Source organism: Gopherus flavomarginatus, chromosome 10, assembly GCF_025201925.1.
Source record: "Gopherus flavomarginatus isolate rGopFla2 chromosome 10, rGopFla2.mat.asm, whole genome shotgun sequence".
NCBI classification, from domain to species: Eukaryota; Metazoa; Chordata; order Testudines; family Testudinidae; genus Gopherus; species Gopherus flavomarginatus.
The window spans coordinates 70185045-70205270 of NC_066626.1; the positions used below are offsets into that span (position 1 = coordinate 70185045).

The following is a 20226-nucleotide window of genomic DNA, read 5'->3' on the forward strand; positions in this document are numbered from 1 at the left end:
CCAGAGGCGCCTCGAAAACCATTGAGAAATACTTCTTGAGATTAATGTACTCAGTGGCTAGGTGGTCTGGTGCCAGAATTGGAACATGAATGCCATCTATATCGCCCCTTCGTAGTTTAGAAAGCCCATTGTGCAAAGCCATCCACAATGTCACACATGTTGCCCAGGGTCACGGTGTTCTGGAGCGGGATGTGATTAATGGCCCTGCACGCTTCCGTCAACACAAGTCCAACAGTCGACTTTCCCACTCCAAACTGGTTAGTGACCGATTGGTAGCAGTCTGGAGTAGCCAGCTTCCATAGTGCAATCGCCATGCACTTCTCCAACGACAGGGCAGCTCTCATTCTCGTGTCCTTGAGCTGCAGGGCTGCGGCAAACTCATCACACAGTCCCATGAATGTGGCTTTCCTCATCCGAAAGTTCTGCAGCCACTGCTTGTCATCCCAGACGTGCATGACGATGTGATCCCACCACTCAGTGGTTGTTTCCCAAGCCCCAAAGTGTCATTCCATTGTGGTCAGCACCTCCAAGAATGCCAAAATCTTATGTCATTGCTACTATGCGTGGCGAGATCTATGTCACACTCTTCTTGCTTTTGTAGTTTAAGAAAACTCCATTGCCACTCATGATGGGTTAGTCAGAGTGAGCAGCATACTGGTGAACAGTTCGGGATCCATTCCTGCAGCCCCAAGAGGCAGGGCACACAGTACACAAACCATGGGAAGATGGTGCCAAATGTGCACGGAAGCACAGGGGTTTCTGGAATGCAAAGCAATGCATCGTGGGGCATTGGGACAGGACCTAGAATGCCCCGCGATCCCCTCTGCCTTCCCACAACTCTCAGCGACAGAAGACGAAGAGATGTTCTGTGGAATAGCTGCCCAGAGTGCACCACTGCGAATACTGCCGCAAGTGTGAACACGCTATTGTGCAGGCGGCCCACAATGTGAACACACAACAGCAGTTTCCCTCCAGCGCGCTCTGAGCGGCACTGTAACTCTGCCAGAGTAGACATTCCGTAAGAGCTCTGCCTGGGAGCACACCTTCTGTATGAAGCGTAGGGGACACCAGGCCCCCCGGTGTCCCCTAAATGGCACCCCTGCTGTAAAGGCTAATGTTTCCCTACCTTCTTCTCTGTACTCTACGGTGTAGCCTGAAATGGTGCAATTGCCAGTACTGGATGGGGGCAGCCAACGAAGGATCACTGAAGTGCAGCTTCTTTCCTGAGCAATGGGACGGTTTGGGGCTGCTGGAACACCTTGAAAAAGAGAAACCAGCATCACATCACTTATTGTTTGTACTTTAGTGCTTAGAATATATATAAAAAAGCCTTTCCACTACCTATTGTGGACACGAGAGTTGTCTGGGCAGCGGCTGGAGAAATCACAGGAATTGTTATATCAGAACTGGTCCATCCAGTCAGGTATCCTGTTTCCAACAGGGGTGTATACTGAAAGGTTTTGGAGGAAGGTCAATGTCCTCTAGACCATAATGTGCTTACTCAACACTATAGCATGGGTGGGAGTTTCTTCTTGCTCTCAGCTGGTGCTCAGCTTTGCTCTGAAGCCAGGGTGCCCCCTCTCTCTAGTAATATTTGAGGAACAAAAGAAGACAAGTGCAGCCACGGTATATTTGAGCATCACTGAGGATGGCATGGCAATATCATCACCCTTCTACCTTTGACCTTGGAGAACAGCAAGGGGGGGGGGAATTTTCACTCAGACACATGGCAATTTGAATTCGTTTATTCTAACTATGGTAAACGCAGGTGCATTGGTGTCCTTAGCCCATTGCTACTGGTTTCTGCTGCAACCTCAGGGCCTGATCCAAGCCCACTGAAGTTAAATTTTTCCAGTGATTTCACTGAACTTGGGATTGGGCCGTTGGTGTGGTGGGCACACAGAGTAGTGACCTTTGAACGGCTGACACTGCAAAAGGTGACAGACAAGGCACACAGGGTGGAATTATTATTAATACTTATCTGAATTACTGTAGCACTTAGGAGTCAATCAGCAATTGCTACGCATGTAGCTAAGCCCTGTCTGGAATACGGTAGCAGCTCATTTACCCACTTACTTTACCAGTAAATTTACTGACAAATCAAACCAATGGGGCCCATTGTGAGAACAAATAAAACTGACTTCCCAAATGTTCATGATCCTTGCACCTCCACAAGCCATCAGTTATACTTTCATTACAGCTGCATTGCCTCAATGCCACAGGCATCTCTCATTTGAATTTCTAAAATACGCTGTTGGAGCTGGAGGTCACCAACAATCAGCTCACCATTGGGACTCATTACAATTCCATGGCTCCTTCATCATTCCTCAAAGATGAGCTCCCACAAAGTGTTTTCTAAGGGCCAAGTCCTTGCCCCCTCCCTTCAAAGAGGTGCAAAGCCCCAAATTCACCACTCAAACTTCACGCCCCCCTTTGTTAGGTGGAGGCTCCCCTGGCCAAAGCTTCCTGCAAAGAGGGAAGAGCAGGGGCAACAACATCTGTAGGCAACATCATCAATGCTGATGATTTGCAACTTGGAGAGGACTCCATTTCCTGCTTACTCTCACTGAAAGCCTTTAAGCAAATCACACTTGGGCTTTGCATCGGGGCCCAGTCTGGATCCACAGGGTGCTGTGGTTAAGGGAAGCAGAATTCTCAGTTAGGATGGGTTAGGATGCATGTTAGGCCAACATTTTAAAACCATAGCCCTTAAAGTTAAGGCACCTAAAACAAGAGCTAAGCATCAGCTGCTCCCTCTGACATGAGTGGGAAGAGGAGTTGAGTAAAGGCTCTATGATTTGGTCCCCCTGTTTGTCATTCACTTGCAACAGCTCCTAGCCTACTTGTTTGGAGAGTGGATATTTGGAAGTGATCCCAGCCTCCACAAAGAGGCTCAGCAAGGCAGTTGCTGCCTTACGTTTCAGAAGCACAAAAAGATAAGGCAAAAATCCAATACCTTGCACTTTGACGGTAGCTGAGGTCGAGGCTGTTCCATGTTCATTTGTTGCCACACAGGTGTAAATACCACTGTCCTGCGGCATCAGGTTACAGATCTTCAGGGTGATTTCCCCAGCATCACTACAGGTGTCAGAAACGGCACATTTTAAAATGCTGCTTTACTAGCGAATACTTACACAGGCCTCTCTCGTAGCGTATTGGAATGATGACAATGTCTTAGAGGGTACAATGGGCACAGATAAACGATGTGAATGCAAAGCCCTAAGGAGAAATACATACTAAGGGTATTTTTAGTTCTATTGGGCCAAATTCAGACTTGTGACATGGCTCCATTGAGTCCAGTGGATTTGCACCAGATTGCAGTAGGTCTGAATTTGGCCCACTGCACATAAGTTATCCGTCAGTTAGCGGAGGGGTGGGGAGAGGGCTGTTGAGGAAAAAAAAAAATCAAGGCAACAAGACTAGATAGATCCCCAGTTCTGAAGGAAAAAAGGGAACCACTGATGTAAACACATCACCTGTATGGGAATATCATCCCTTTAAATACCACAGGGAATCAATCTGCTGAGTAAGTGCAAGCAGGGCAAGATAGAGTAAGGGCAGCCATGAAAACCTGATGGTCTCCAGGGGATCTCGACCCAGCAGCATGTTTCGATGAACGAGCACAGCACCTTCTCTTTGATTTCTTATTTTTCATTTTACTCTGCATTCCCAGGTTACATCTGCACCAGAACCAGAAGTGCTGAAGATCTTTTGAGAGCTTGTTCCCGAGATTTCCACTTTAATTTTGTCCTCCCGAGTGGTTCAGATAAGCTGTAGATGAGCATCTGAACTCAGGCTGCTTATCTGAACTCAAACTCCAGAGCTGGCAAGGTTTGCCCAAAGCTGATTACAAAGTGATCTGGAAAATATCTTTTCCCTCCCCACGTGGGGCTTTTGGGGCATCCAGCATCATGACGGCTTGTCTTTCTGTCCAAGCACAGTCAGCTATGACTTCCCCTGGAGACCATCAATGCTCTTCTTGGAACAGCTGGAGGAGGTCCCTAGAGAGCCACACAAGACACTGCCTCATCCCAGAGGCAAAGCATATTCCCAGGTTGGGACTTCACCCGAGTCCCAAACTTTGATTCCCCCCTAGCTGGCATACATAATGTGCTGCTACTGCAGCATGCCAGGCTGGCCTAGATAATCATATCTTTAATGTGTCTTGCAGTCTGACTGGTGCAGTCACCTCATTTGATGGGAAAGAAACTACCAACAAGCCTGAATACTTTGTGAGTCCAATGCATGAACTTACCAGGATGAAACTGTATAAGTGGCTGTGCTGTTCTCATTGTCGAGAATATTTTGATCCGGTCCCTTCCAGGTTATGTTGGGCTTTGGCCGTCCACACACTTTGCACTGAAGCATCACTGTGTCACCAAGCAAACAGGTGATATCCACTAATGGCACAAGGAACTCTGGAGCCACTGGAGCAAACACACACACACACACACACACACACACACAAATCCTTTTAGCCAAGCAGAAGAAAAAAGTGCCCCACCATCCAGACCCGATATCTGAATACAAGCATTTCATCCTACCAATCACAGTGGGTTTTTATACAGGATCATGTGCCTGAATGATGCTTTTAAAACCTTTGTACCAAGTGCTGAGGATACAGGAGGCTGGAAGGAAAACTGCAACTTCACTAAGAGCCAAACTGTGATGGCTCTTGCACGGCTGTGCTGGGGTAGAAGCCCTGCAAAAAGCCCAACGTGCAAGGGCCTCCCACACTAGCAGTTCCTTTGCTCTGGAAAGCGCAGAGACTGCTCGTTTCTTTTCTCCACCTGGGAAGCAAATCACTGGAAAATGGGTGAGGAGGAAGTGGGCTGTGTCCCCTACAGCCTGCTGAATAGGCTGGGGGAGATGGAGAATCTGGGACCTCCGGAGCTTAGTGCATGAGCCTCTACTGCATGAGGCTAAGGCTGTAGAGCAGACTCACTTTCTCTCTCTAAGTGGTTTCGGTGCCAGTAGATTCCAGTGGCACTTCGTACCATCATAATAGATGGAGCGGAGCGAGCTCCTGCTCCGTCCTGTTCACACTGAGCAGCCACGGGAAAGACTGCACTGGCCTGAGGCACAATCTCCTGGTGCTCTTCCTGGGCCAATGCAGCTCCACCCGGCCTCTTTGGCAGGGCTGTACCACCACCCTTAAGATGCTAATGCTCAGGCACTGGGTATTTCACAGAAAGCCTGACTCTTGCTTTGAAAATGGTATTTAGGGGAAGTGTGGGTCTGGTGATTTCTGGTGATCCTTTGGTTGTGGGTGGGAGGCAGTAGGGCCAGAAGGAATCCTCCTCACACTGATTATCCTGGAATCTAGCCAAGATTATTCAGGCAGCGTGCCAGTGTGGGACCTGCCCTAGCGCGAGTCACTATGATCAAACCCTGTGAAGTTCTGTTTCACGTGGGTTGATCCTGGTAACTGCCATGGCAGGAAAACATTGCCGCGCGCAGCTGACTTTCACTCACCTTCTTGGATGAAATTTGGGTTCATTATCTGAAAAAATAGAAGAAATAGAAACATTTCATTTTTTTGGACAATAAAGAAGTGGCACCTTTCTTCTGCAAGGTAAAGTGAAGAAATGGACATGAAATTCAGAGAGAGAGAGAGAGAGAGAGAGAGAGAGAGAGCGCGCGCCTGATCAGAGAGCATGAGAGGAATCTCTAACAACCAAAATCCCAACAAGCGTCTTAAGTGAGTTCTAAATGGCTAGTGCATAGTTAAAAAGACAAATTAAAGTAACAGTTATTAAAAATTTGATAAAGCATACCCCTTTTCAGTGTTAATTACAGCACAGACAATAATCTAACTCTCTGAAGGCTGTAGACTATGGTTTATTTTTATCACATATGTGGTGATGATGCTCATGCTATTAATTCCTTTCTTTCTGCAACCACGCGATATATTGTTCCACTATGTGATTAATTGCATAGCCATATGATCAAATGCGTTTATCATGTACCTTTGACCATCTCACCTGCACTCTGCCCACTAACCCATCTCTGCAGAGACACCTTTTAACCTCTGAAATGCTTCAGTAAAAAGGGTGGGGGGGGGGAACATGTCAGAGAAATACTTACATCTTTGCCCTCACTCTCTATTACAATGGCTCAAGCCCCAAAGCTGACAGATTCCAGTCCAAGGACAGCATTAAGGTCTAATATCTCGTGGCTTGTTATGGCTGTAAAATCTAGCCTCATCTCACTGGATTTCTGGGAATCTCGACTTTCTAAATTATTTGCAGCTAGTCATGCCATTTGTGAGCTTTTTTATATCATGATATAATGCAGTCAAAATCAAATGATTTATCATTCAGTGACCCACACATGGTAATTGAGGCAACTTGAGTTTACATTTTAAAGGTGGAGAGATACGAAACCAATACTAATACATTTTTACAATGCTACATCTATAACAACCTCTCTCTATAGTTTGGCATAAATAAAAAACATGATGGTGAAGAGTGGGAAGAAGATTTTATTGGCACTTGTTTAGGGTAGGTTCATTAACCCAGTGTTGCTTTCTGAGCCAAATTCAGGCCAGTAAAACACTTATAGCACTTTATACACTCCAATATCCTTTTTCTCTACTTAAACATCTTTACATGCATTTATCTAGGTGCCAGCCTGGGAGATATCAGTGCATTGAAGGTCTGATTCAAAGCCTAGTGATGCTGATGGCGTCTATCCATTGCCATCCTGGGACCATTCAGGCCTCAAGAACAGAAGTAGTAATGTTTAAAGGTAACCTTTTAAAAGCGAAGAGATTAATTCAACATTTTTGGCTTACAAATGCCTTTCCACAGCAAATAGCACGGAGTGAGAAAAGTGCTAGAACATTCATATAGCACTGGAAGGTTTCAACCTTTCGGCTAAATTCTGCTGCTGCTCATCCAGCAAACCTTCAGGTTGCAGCAGAGACACCTGAGGGAAGTTGGTTGTGTGCCTGTGCCTCCTCCAGAAGGTGTAAAAGACAGCACTTGTCAGGCCCCTTTCAGTTTTCACCATGGAAAGGTGTAACTGCAAGTGGCAAGAGGGAAATGGAGATGGCCTCCAGGTACATATACGCTCACTTCCGCAGCTCATCAGAGCACGCTCTTATACATCAGAGTTCTTCATGCATTATCTTCTTTTCTTAGCAAAAGGAGAATGCAGATGGGGACCATGCTCAGGGCCGGCCTCAGGCAAAATAGGGACACATACTGACACAAGTTTTGCTGCATATATATTTCCATTTGAGATGTGGGTTACCTGACTTCCTAGCATTGGCCAGAATTTGGTCTTTCATGGTAGATATGATAGAAATCCAAGATTTATTGTAGTGGAGGAGATCAATGATCCATACAAGCCAGTACTGTACATCTACTACTCTAGAAATGATCAGTAATTGATACTCAGGAGCAAAGCCCCCAATACATTTCCTAATAATGCACTTGTCCCCTATGTACAGAATTCTAGTTGGTTATCTTCTTGACACCCTGAGATTTTGGGAAGAATTGAGATCCCATCTTTTTCTTCTCAGAAGCTTATAAAGAATTAAACCATTTTCTTTATCCAAGAAGTCTTTTAGGATTTTTTTTTCAAACCTAGTATTGACTTTAATGTGAAAGACTCTCTGGAAATAATAATGGATCTCAAATATATTCTGCATACAAATTATTACTCTCTCCAAGAGATTGGAGAACTTTGTCATCCCTTCTGACAGTAACCACCATTAGTGGATGACGTGGACACTCTAAACATGTAATTGGAATCAGATGTGAACAGCTGCTTTAAACTCAAGTGCTGTGTCTTTACACAGTTAAGAAAGAAATAGGCAGAAAAGCAAAGGAAACATTCCGAATGTTCCTGTAGGAAATGTCTGAGGAGCAGTTTTGCTCTGAAAAATAACTATGGCTCCTTTCTCTCGATAGATCTGCTGACTTCAGTGACCAGACTATAGAGTTTTTTCCCTCCTGGCCTGGGTGCGGGAGCTAGGATTCTATTCCTTCTTGCGTATCATCACCTGCATTGTTAACTGAGGACTAGTCTTCACTGCAGTGCTAAATTGATGCCGCTGATTGATGCAGCAGCATTGATTTAGCGGGTCTGGTGAAAACATGATAAGTCGATGGGAGAGCACTCTCCCCTTGACTTCAGTATTCCACCTCAAAGAGAAGCAGAAGCTACATTGATGGGAGAGTCTCTCGTGTCAACATAGCACAGTGTAGACACTGCTGTAAGTTAACATAAGTTATGTCAACTTAGTTATGTAAATTACATAACTTACAATGTTAGCGTAGACAAGGCCTGAGTTACATGTGTGCAAACCCACAGATGCAGAACATGGCAAAGGGAACCTTTAGTACTGGCAGCAATGCATGACAAAGTATAGAATCCAGCTTGACTTTCTCATCCTAGGTAGAATTTGCAGGCATTTCAGCTGGGAGGTGGGAAAAAACCCCAAGCATCTCTTTGCTTGTGAACAGAGAAGATTTGATCTGAAAAATCGCTGAGACAATGGGGCCATTTGAAAAGTAGCTGTTCAGAGCAGAACCACATCTTAGGACAAGTATTTAAGAATGCCACTGCAAAGAACTCAGGATCCTAAGCACATGCTCAGTAACCTCACACTAGGCTGAAGGGAGGCAACCTAGAAGAAAGGATGGTCATGTCAGATGATCCCCTTCCACATTACCACCATCCATCCATCCTAGCACCTGAAGGGCCTGATCCAAAGGCCCATGGAACCAATGACCTTCGGATTTGGCCCTAGCTCTGCATTTTAGGTTCTATACAGGTAGAGACAGGGAAAGTTGGAATGCATCTAATCATCAGGGGGTTCCTCTCTGGAGTCACATTATGCAGCTAGTTAAGTGTGTGGATTAATACTGGTTCCTGGATCATTAATTTACATACATGCTAGTTCATTCTCTCTCACACACATACACACACACTGTCTCCTGCTCTGACACAGGGGCAGAGGAGGTGAGACCTGCCCTTGTGATTAAGTGCTTCTCTCATTAATAGGAAATGGAAAAGGAATTGGAGTAAAGTTTCATGGTAAGACACTAGGAGCTGGACATTCAGGACACTTACTGATGTTTATGTAAATGAGAAATTGCATGTCTATCAAATGTGCAGGTCTGGGCATTAACTGATTTGCACTAAGGCTCTAGCATTCTGGACTTTTTACCTTAACCAATATACACGACCTCAGAACTGAAGTTAGAATCACACTGTAAATGACCTCCATACCCATCCTGCTCCAGAACTTTAAACCTGCACATCCTCCCTGCAATCACCCAATGCATCACCCATTAAAGTGCCTTTTATATTAAACTGATTTCTGCCTTTATTGGATTGGGGAGCAAGAGAATGAACTGCTGTTAATATATCACATTGAGTTCCTAGATGTAATAGCTGTATCTATTAATGAAACATTTAAGATGTCTCAGATATTAAAGCAATGAATGTAATAAAAATATCTAATAAACAATGCTACCTTCTTTAATAACTTGTGAGACATGATGCATTTGCAGTAATGACCTTAGAGAGTATTTTGTATTTTAGTATCCAGAAAGAAAATTACTATAGGTAGATTATGTTGAATGAGTCTATAGGTAAAATTTCCATTGTCTTTCATTGAGAAATAACCTAAGACTGCCTAAGTCTCTCTTGAAAAGTTGGCCTTTAGAAATTCATGTCTTCTATGTGTAAGTTATTACATGACTGCAATTTAGAAAAATGTGATATTGGACCAAAAAAAGGAATATTTTTGCAAATAAATCCTTACTTCAAAGTGTTCCCCATGTGATTCAGCTATTGGTTTCAGTATGTCAGTTAATAAATTATAATATACCATACTTAGCTCTCTAATGTCTCACAAAAGGAGAGGCACTATCACTCTCCTTTTTGTACAAACAGAGAAATGGAGGCATAGGAAGGTTAAACTACTTGCTCAGAAGCAAAGAGTGAGTCAGTGACAAAACTTGATATAGAATCCAGATCCTCATTCCTTGCACGTTGCTTTCTCTATTTGCAAAAAGATTTATATTGCCAGCTTGTGCATGGGCAGCAGGTGGTGATTAGAATGTAATCAGCTCCTATCTGTGCAGGACAGAATATGTCTACACTGCACTTGGGGTGTGAGATTGCAACTTGTGTAGACATATCGAGCTAGAAAACCTTGTGGCAGCACAGACTTCAGCAGGGCCTGTGCAAGCCTACCTGGACCCCTTAGTAATTATTTGGGCACCTAGCTCATGCTGAAGTCCAAGCTGCTATGGCATCACTGCTTCAGTACCTGAGCTGTCTGCATGAGGTGCAATCAGACTCATGATTGCAGTGTAGACATACTGTAAGCTAAACCAACATTTCTTCTGTGGAGTCAAGTGTTTTCTTCAAGCCACCAAACAGACTTGTAACTTTTTGTCATTATAGCGGAGGTACGCAAGACATTTTGGGCCAGATCCTCAGCTTGTATAAGCTGACATAGAACCATTGAATTATTTCTGCTGAGAATCTGCCCTGTTAGCTTTTGGCAAGCTTATGTGAATCTTTTCAAACTGCTTTATCCCTGGAGGTTGGGCATTCTGCCTGATGGGGAAGCTTGTCATGTTTCCCTGAAAGTCTGAGACAATGGCTTGCACAAAAGAGAGGAGGGCTCTTAAAACATACACATACAAAACTGTTTTAAATCACTTCTACAATCTTCCCTAGTAGGGTAAATATGGTCTGCTCTAGTTTGAAGATTTAAAATTCCCTATCTTTCCCTGACTATACAAACTCCCAACTCCATAGACACCCCCACACCCATCCTTTTAACATGAGCCAGCTCTGCTCCTGGGTTTCTGCTTGTAGACTGAACAGGGCCACAGTTTCCTTGAACTTAAGAAGATCCTTCAACATTGAAGTCATGTGACAAACCTAAAGGAAGAGTTATGGTTTAGGACTCACTTATTAACGCCTGGCTTCTTTTACTCAGTGTATTTGATAATCCATTTATTTCCAGCATGCGCGGAGTCTTTTGAACCCTGTTATAGTCTATATATATCCCTTTTCCTTGAGTGAGAAGGCAACAGAAGGCTGTGAAGGCAGAGGCAAGCCCCACACACACTTACAGTCTGTTCTGTCTATCAGCAAAACAGGCTCCTCCCAGGGGCAAGGCCAAGGAGTTTGGGTTCTAGTCTGAAGATTTATGGAGGTAGGGCCAGGAACCCCTTAGTCTACATAGCTTCGTCTTGGCAAAGCCTTAGGGCCATACTTACAGGAGTTTAAAATTTAAAACACTGCCAGTACTAATATCTACTTTACCTGCCACTCCCCTTCAAAAGGGGATGGCTGGGGTCATCTCAGCTAAGAGACCAACACCATAAGAGATATGATTAGAGTCTATGTAATTTAAGCAGGAAACTAAGCAAAGATGTGAAAACAGGAGTAAAATGCTCAGCCAGGTGAATGCCAATAAAGATACAAGCTGCTTACATTTTAATCTGCATCCTAAATACAGTGTCAGTGAGGTTCTTAAAAATACAACCGGCAACTTAATATTAAGATAACCAGAGCATTTATCCAACAATCTGTTCTGCTGAGCCTAGCACAGTTTTATAAGTGACAAAGAGAAGCATGAATAGTGGACCTAAATACACATAACCAGGCTGAGGGTGGTTTGACACACAAACTATGTAAACTATACTTAAGATTAGAATGTTATTGAACAGAATTAGAATGTTATTGAACAGAATTATCAGGGTGGAAGCATCACTTAGCAACGATTTATGGGCCAATAAACTGGGTTTCTGTTTTGTTTCAATTCATCCACATAAAGTGGTCATGCATCCATTGCCAAATGCCTGATAAACCAATGAGCAGAGTACAAACTGCAATAGGATTCAGGTGGAACAGTAAACTATAAAAATTGATAGAAGGGCAGATCTCATTTCCTTATAATTAAACTACGCAGGAGCATATAACTAGCAAAGAAAAGTGTCCCCAAGGGACTCAGCAAGCAAAGAAAACACAATCTGACAAGCATTTATTGGCTTCCTGAGATGGTCAGTGAATGGCATGCTAAACACTGTTAGAAAGTTGACTTTTCTTTTTTAAAATAAAATAACATCTGACTGAAATTGATTCAGTGAATATGAGTATGGAGAATTCTGCTGAGAGGTCTAACAACACTAAAGTGTGACAGAAGCTGCACCTGCTGCCATTAGTGAACTATTACATACCCTTAACACTTGCTATCTACACCCTACACTCTGAATCCTCACTGGAATTTTCCAAATTGAATGAGATGAATGTGCCGGCAACTCTTCTCATTTTTCTCTGGTAGCTCCGATAATTAGCACAGGGCCAAATATGTCAGTGCTTATGCAAACAAGATTCTTTAGACAATGGGAATGACAAGGTTCACCCTCCATACCAAACAGGATCAAGCCTTTGGCCACATACTTAATTTTCCAGCAACTGTGTGTCTTGGTGCAACAAATGCTATAGCTGTGGAGAAAGAGTAATAATTTAGGGTTTAATGTTAGTTTTTAGACAAGCATTACAAAAGCCTATGACAACACCTAATATTAAGATATTGGACAACAGTTATTCACCTTTTTTGCAACTAAACTCAGGTGATGGTACAAGGCTGCCTGCAGTATGAATACTTTGCACAGTGGCAGGCATATTTGCAGCAATAAGGCAGTCAGTTCCTTGCAAAGTGCCTTTGAACATCCTGAGATCCTACCAAGTGCTCATATTTTTTTGTTTGCACAAGCCCTGTACTCTTCGTTGTAGTTTGCTGGTGTGAATGAAAGTCAAAATGCCTCATTTCTTTTCCAGAAAGCTCAACGGCTTTCAGGTGGCTTGTCCATTTATGAAAGGATTTGATTCGCCTCCTGAAGAGCACTATATTATGTACTGTGAACTGTAACGCTCTCCTAAGAGGATGGCTATGGGATCTCATGCAGAACTCACATGACTACTGTGCAGAAGGGTCACTCAGAAGCTCAAATCTGTACAACCCAATATGCCAGTACTACAGTAATGAACTATAATATAGTAATGAACTTTGCCAGTCATATTTTTCAAACCCATTACAAAGTCAGAATGTAAAAGCCTTCATAATAGGAGTCATTCTTCATTTCAACAGTAGAGGGCAGGTTTTACTCTAGGACCTGCAGGCCAGCATTTGACTACTGACTGTTTGCTTCCTTGTCCACTAGATTAAAAAGCAAAGCAAACACTATAACTTGCAAATGAGGGTTGCGGAATCCAGTGTCAACACGTCTCGTTTCTTCATTTTTAATTTAAGAAAAATGTATTAATGATCCTTGGAAAAGCAAAAGATTTAGTATGATTCCTTTATAATCATTACTAGCTTTCGGGGGCGGGGGGGAACCCAGAACCCAAACAATTAATCCACAGCAAAACCAGAACTCCACTGATCAAAGCAGAGCTAATGTTTCCTTATGATACTTTCAAAAATCTCCCATTATTCCAAAAAGGCCAATGCTTGTTATGAAGAACAGCACTGACAGGAGTATTAAAAAATTGAAGACACCATCACAGTGAAACAGGCATTGGCACAGTGAATGTCTGATTTAAAAAGAAAATGCTGACCTGCAAAATGCTTGGGCAGTTGGGCCGAGATCCCTAGATATTATCCCCTGGGTAGAGAAGTTCCTGGAAGGGGCTGGATGCATGGGCTCTAACTACTCAAGAAGCCACAGGAAATCTTTGACTTTTTCCTAGGGCATCCATCACTGCATGCAGTATCTACCCAACGATGGTCTTATTGCCAGGACCCAAAAAAACAGCTTTAGATCAGGCCTTCTGACTTGAGGAGGTGCATTTGTTTGACAATGGGAAGGAGCCTGACAAAAATTTGCTTTATTAACTTTATATGACACTTTTCAAGGAATCTGTCCATGAAAACTGTAGAGACTGTCAGTCATGTTCTTTCTCCCAATTGTTCAAAGCACAAGTGTTGGGTGTGGATAGCAGCCACATGATTCACAAAGTAAACCATCAGTCTCAAGAGGGGTGTGTCTGCCTCTTGGTGTGCAATGAACTATAGGCATGCAGACAGAGGGCTATATCCCCTTTCCTAATGGTAGGTTACATTCTCTCATCACATTGCTAACAGGTGAATATGCACCGCTCTTATTTGATGAAATAATAATACCAAGTGTCTACAGTTGTTCCACAACAGGGAACTTGAGGGGAAAGAAGCCATCTCAGTTCACCCCAGGCTCATCATTCTTTGTCCATATACCTTGGCCTTGGCTACACTCACACTTTACAGCGCTGCAACTGGGGTGTGAAAAAACACCCCCCTGAGCGCTGCAAGATACAGCGCTGTAAAGCGTCAGTGTATAAAGCGTCAGTGTAATTAGGGCAGCAGCGCTGGGAGCGCGGCTCCCAGCGCTGCACGCTACACCCGTAAAGGATGTGGTTTACATGCAGCGCTGGGAGAGCTCTCTCCCAGCGCTGCCGCTCTGACTACACTCACACTTCAAAGCGCTGCCGGGGCAGTGCTTTGAAATTCCAAATGTAGCCATACCCAAAGAGTATACATCATCACAGAATACACTTCCTATTCAAAGTATTGTTAAATGAGCAATGTTAATATTATGGGTAAGGAGTTCTACAGTGTCAGCGTACCATTGTTTAGATCTGTGAAAGTAGAATGAATTATATTGTGAAAATAGAAAGGATTAAAGAAATGCTGTCTGTACCTTTAAGCAAAATTGTTGGAATGCTGCAGTCCAGGTGTCAGGAACACAGACATTAACATAGAACAATTGCACCATTTAAGGGCAATTGGTGAAGTAAAGTATTAGCCTTAGATCGACAAGAGTTTAGGAAGTAGGATATGCATGCTGTGCCTCAGGTGAATTTTACTGTTTTGCTTTCTTTGTCCCTTTGTCTAATTCCCGCTCTTTTATCTGTATAAATAAGATAATGTGAGCACCATGCAAGACACAAACTATCTGAATGTTATTAGCAGAGTCCTGTGCTAATAAAACAGAGCGGTCTGACAAACTGTGAGTCCTGAGTCTAACTTTGACAGATCCAAGGGAACATAATAAAACTATAGATATTTAAAGGGTTAATATCAAACCTTGTGTGCTCTAAATTTGCTCTCATAATACATATACATTAGTTGCAAAGTCTATGCAAATTTCTCCACTAGCCCACACAAAAGCAAATGCTTCCAATACTCCAGGTTTTTGGTTGTTCATTTTTTTTTTTTTTAAACTTTGCCTTTGTTAGCTTAGACTTGAAAATTGAATGCCATATAAGATCTGGCTAGCACTGCTAAAGTGGCTGGACAGGTGTTGTGAATGACTCATCCTCCTGTGCTGGGAGTTAAAGGCAACAGTATTTCAAAATTGCTCAAAAGGATTTTACATATTGCTTTCCATGTGCCCAGCATGGCACAGCAATTCTACTAATTCACAATCCTCACAGAAAGTCTGACAGGTAGACCACTATCAGCATTTGACAGATGGAAGCACAGGTGCAGAGAGATGAAGTGACTCACCTAAGGTTATAATAGTAGCCACTGACTCCTTCCTTGCAGTGGTATGGTATGATCACGTGTAACCCTAATCAAATTACTGGAGCCACACTATAAACCAGAGGCGGACTTACCATGAAACAAACAGTGCGGTGGCACAGGACCTGCATAGACAGGGGGCCCCCCAAAATGCAGGACAAATCTCATCTGACAACCGGCCCCGGAGTCCGGGCCAGCAGCACAGCAGGGCTCAGGCAGGCAGGCTGCCTGCATTCCATGGCCCATGGCCCCACACTGCTCCCAGAAGTGGCTGTCTGCTGTCATACTGCTGCATGCCCCTGGTGGGGGAGGCGGGTCTGCAGGCTGCTCCTGCCCCAAGCAGCGCATGAAGACCTAGTGCCCCCTTCCCTCCAAAGGGGTGCGCAGAGACATACCAGCAGCAGCGCAGCAGAGCTAAAGGTGGCTCCCTGCCCGTGCTGCCTCCTTCCCTCCATGCCGCTCCTGGAAGCAGCTGGCATGTCCCTGCGAGGGGGTGGGGGTGTGTGTCTGTGCATTGCTCCCGCCCTGAGCTCCGTCTCCGCAGCTCCCATTAGTCTGGAACTGCATCCAATGGGAGCTGTAGGGGCGGTGCCCACACCCAGCAGCATGCAGAGACCCCCGGTGCCCCCCCTCGCCTAGGAGCCGCTGCCAGAGGGGTGTTCCAGTTGCTTTGGGAGCCACTCTGCCCAATGTAAGTGCCATCCCCCACCCTTCCTGCACCGCAACCCCCAGCCCAGAGCCCAACCCCCTCATCCCCTCCCACACTCCAACCTCCTGCCCCAGCCCAGAGCGCTCACTGAGCACTCCAAGTCCCTACCAGAGCCCAACCCCTGCATCACCTCCTGCACCCCAACCACTTGCCCCAATCAAGGTACTTCATTTTCATTTACTTATTACCTATAATATAGGAGAAGGAGGAGAAGGAAAAAAAGAATGAAAAACTAGGGGGAAAATAAGAGAATGTTCTTTTTCTTGGCTGGGTCCCAAGGGGGAGGGGGGCCAAAAATGAAGCTGCACACAGCCCCCACGAACTCTAAACCCACCACTGCTATGAAGATTGGCCTCTTACCAGCACTCCTATACATCAGATATTTATTTGAAAGGCCACACACTAGCTGAGCCAGGTTTAGAATTTGTGACTTCCTGGTTCCTAACTCTGTGCTCATGTTCCCGGCCACCTTGTCTCCAGAGAAACTATTTACTTTGCGAACAGTTAGTGAGGTGTCCTATAAAAATAGGAACAGAAGCAGAGATATTAATCTTAGTTATGCAAATACTTTGAGGTGTCTAGATTATGTCTCTCAGGCCTAGTGAAATCCCCCAGCTTCTAGAAATGGTAACAGAAGAAGAGAGGATATGGCTGTATTTCTTCCAAGTCCAAATGAGAACCAATCAGTGATCCCATTCCCCTCCTGCACCCAAGCAGTCTTGCACAGGGTTTGAGATGAGCTATAAAAAGCTCCTGTAGTCCTGCTTACATACTTTTCTTAGCCCTGAGGGTAGCTCTTCTGAGCAGTGCAAAATTACAGGTACCCTACATTTTTAGGCTGCAGTAGCATTGTCAGTGGAGTTTCCGCAAAAGAAGAAGAAAACCAATCAGGTTGCAAGATGACTGCCTTTTCGCTTCCTAAACATCTCTCTTCACAAGGAGACCAGATGGACCAGGGCATCCCTCCTGGGTAGAGAGCTTTTCATCTCAATGGCTCAGGGGTAAGTCTGGCCCAAATGGGCACTAGCTTGGTAAGCAATTTAGAAGGATTTATTGGGCTCTGTCCTCTCAGTGTCTCAGATGTCCACTCCACCAAAACAATTCTCCCATTTGGGACCCATGGTAACAGTTGAGACCCCAAGACATGAACGAGCGTGGAGAATGAGTCACTCTCACATGGAGATGGTCCCGCCCCGTTAGGGTTTAGCGACCAGGACAGTGGAGGAAGAAGGTCGCTATACAAGAAAAGCAATCCTATGGATGAGAGACTCCATGTACCCCTCTCCCCTATACCCATGATCTAGAAACTAGTCTCAGGGAAAGAATAATGGATTTTAAAAAACCTTTATATTCTGGTTTGTATTGCCATATAGCAGTGTTTAATTTATGGCAGCTAAGATTGCCAATTTTGGTTGGACATATTCCTGGAGGTTTCAATCAAACAATGATCTTCAATTTCTGGAGATTCCAAGACAATCCTGGAGGGTTGGCAACCTTACTGGCAACCTAGAGCAGAATGGCCTTGCTCTGCTTCTCCTAGGTTTGTTTTTCTTCTTCACTGCGGTACGAGATAGTATTTTAAGGGCCTGGCTCAGCACCAAACAGGTTTGCTCTTGCATTGATCTGAATTTACTGCAGACTAATGAGACCTTTGTGAATTAGAGAGCAAGTAATAGTATTTTTAGCTACAGGAAATTAATGGCAACCTAGGAAGTACAGGGGATTGGGCCTCCAGGTGCAAGCAAGTCACATGTTGCAGACAGACATTTAGTGTATAACCACCACATGCCCCCAAAGCAGGGAGTAGAACAGGGGTGGACAAACTACAGCCCGTGAGATTGGCCCTCATGGTGCCGTAGGCCCCATGCCGCTTTCAGCAGCGGCCGGCTCAACATCCCTGCAGCCCTCAGGCCCTTCCCTCCAGGCAGCGCCCCCCCGCAGCTCCCATTGGCCAGGAACGGGGAGCTCCTGGGAAGGAGCTTCTGAGGCCTGAGCCCTGATTGCAGCGTGACCCAACTCTAAAGGCAATGGGAGACTTGGGAGGTGTAGAAGGTCTGAGACGATCTTTGATTTCTACTTAAGATGTCGTCGTCTTCACTTTACTTGTGGGAACAGAGGGGATAGTAGGAAGTGATCCAGGGAGGCAGCAGTATAGCACTTTGGCAGCGCAGAATGTAGCTATCTACACTGGGGCCTGGATAGGGTGGGGCCATGTTCCCCTACCAACCCCTAAAGGGTGCCAAAGGAAGAAGTGGACACCTGACATGGGGAGTCTAGAGGACAGAAGGCCCTGAAGGACAAGGTTTCAATCCAGGGGAAGACCCTGAGACCCTTACCTAACCCAGAGGGCTACCCCTTTGTTGGATGCCATATACTCTGAAAGGCATGACCCGGGTCGGTGGCGGATTCACAGAAAGGCAGGATCACTGTGGTATCAGAGCAGTTGTCAGCAGGGGCACCAGGAGAGAAGAGAAGAGAATCTGCCACACCCCACCCGACCACTGGGGGCATCTGTGATAAGTGAGCCCTTTCATTGTTGGTGGAGAATGCAGGCAACTCATCCCTGCTTTGCTAAAAGCATTTGGGCAGACGATGCTGGGGGTGGGTGGGCGAGCTACTGGAAAGATGGACCTGGAGAAACTGTTCAAATGGCTTACATAACCAGCAGCAGCAGACTATGCAACTACAAGAATGACAATACCATCTGTTGCAACAGATGACTGCCTAGCAGCAGCAAGCAGCAGCCCTCCAGTTACAACAGCAGCACCTTGTAAGAGAACTGGCTGCACAGCAGTACCTTGTCTAACAGACTCCTGGCTGCTCAGCTCACATTGTTGTGGCCTCTGATGACTAATTCCCTCCCAGGAACCCCAAGCTCATCTTCACTCACAATCCCAGTGAAAAACTCAAAGATGAGACCAGAGAAAGACACCGAGGCTTTTCTAGTTACGTTTGAATGAGTGGTGACAGCTGCATCTCACACATCGGGCCATTTTGCTGGCCCCATATTTTAAGGGACCATCTCAGGCTGCCTACAAGGGACTCGGCCCAGTGGCCACACAGGACTATTTGCGAGTCAAGGCTGCCATTTTGTATTAGGTCGTGTATGCGATATCCAAATATCAGCATCGCTTTTACGAAGAAATTTATCCACAGAGGGCCCTGCCCCAGGTGGTAGCCCAGAAGTTAAGGGACCACGCTTGGTACTGGCTACAGCCCAAGAAAGGTGGTAGAGCTAGTCTTAGTAGAACAATTCACCCAGATACTGACCTGTGACCTGCTAAAGGTCAAAACAATTAAAAAAAAAAAAAAAAAAAGAGTTTGCCACCTCCAGCTAGATGGCTTACTGGAATGTTTCAACAAAATGCTGAAAGATGTTAAGAAATTTGGGATGTCAGACCCTTGCCACAGACCAACTACTTCCCCCACTATTATGTGCATTTTGAGAAATCCCACAAGCTTTCACTGGATTTTCACTGTTTAAGCTACTGTACGGGAGACAGCCTCATGGCATCCTCAACTTCCCCTGGGAATCTGGGGAGGAACAGAGGCCCCAGGCTACAAACATAGTCCAGTATGTTCAATTGAGTGAGAGGCTTAAGTCTTCAGGTAATCTCTCAAAAGAGAACTTGCTGAAGGTCCAACAAACTCAAGAAAGGGTATTCAACCATCTACATGTCTTTAGGCATGGTAACCAAGTGCTGTTAGACTCCAGAGTTGGTAGTGTAAGTTGCTGGCCAGATGCCAAGGACCATTTGAGGTAGTAAGACAAGTTGGACCAGTGGACTCTGAGATCTGACAGCCAGGAAAGGAGATATAGTTGGGTCTCTTTTTCCATGTTAACCTTTTAAAGATTTGCAAGGTCAGAGTGAGACGGCTACCACCACCTTATCCTCCTGACCCTGAACTATGTCCCTAGTCACCTAGAGTTCAGAGATCATACAGATGGAGAAGATCTCCAACCTGAGCAAAA

The 20226-nt window shown here is 44.9% G+C and overlaps 1 protein-coding gene across 7 annotated transcripts in view; it reads right to left on the minus strand.

Moving 5' to 3' along the window:
* The window catches only part of KALRN (kalirin RhoGEF kinase), an 805383-nt gene that overhangs the window by 18313 nt on the left and 766844 nt on the right, over positions 1-20226 (minus strand). For 6 of the 7 annotated variants that reach the window (XM_050916883.1, XM_050916882.1, XM_050916885.1 and 3 more), the window contains 4 exons: positions 5476-5503; positions 4256-4427; positions 2957-3078; positions 1127-1258 (listed from right to left, as the gene is read on the minus strand). In XM_050916883.1, coding sequence (XP_050772840.1) covers positions 1127-1258; positions 2957-3078; positions 4256-4427; positions 5476-5503 — 454 coding nt within the window. Of the gene's footprint in view, positions 1-1126; positions 1259-2956; positions 3079-4255; positions 4428-5475; positions 5504-20226 lie in introns of those variants that run through there. The other variant, XM_050916888.1, reaches the window with a different exon arrangement.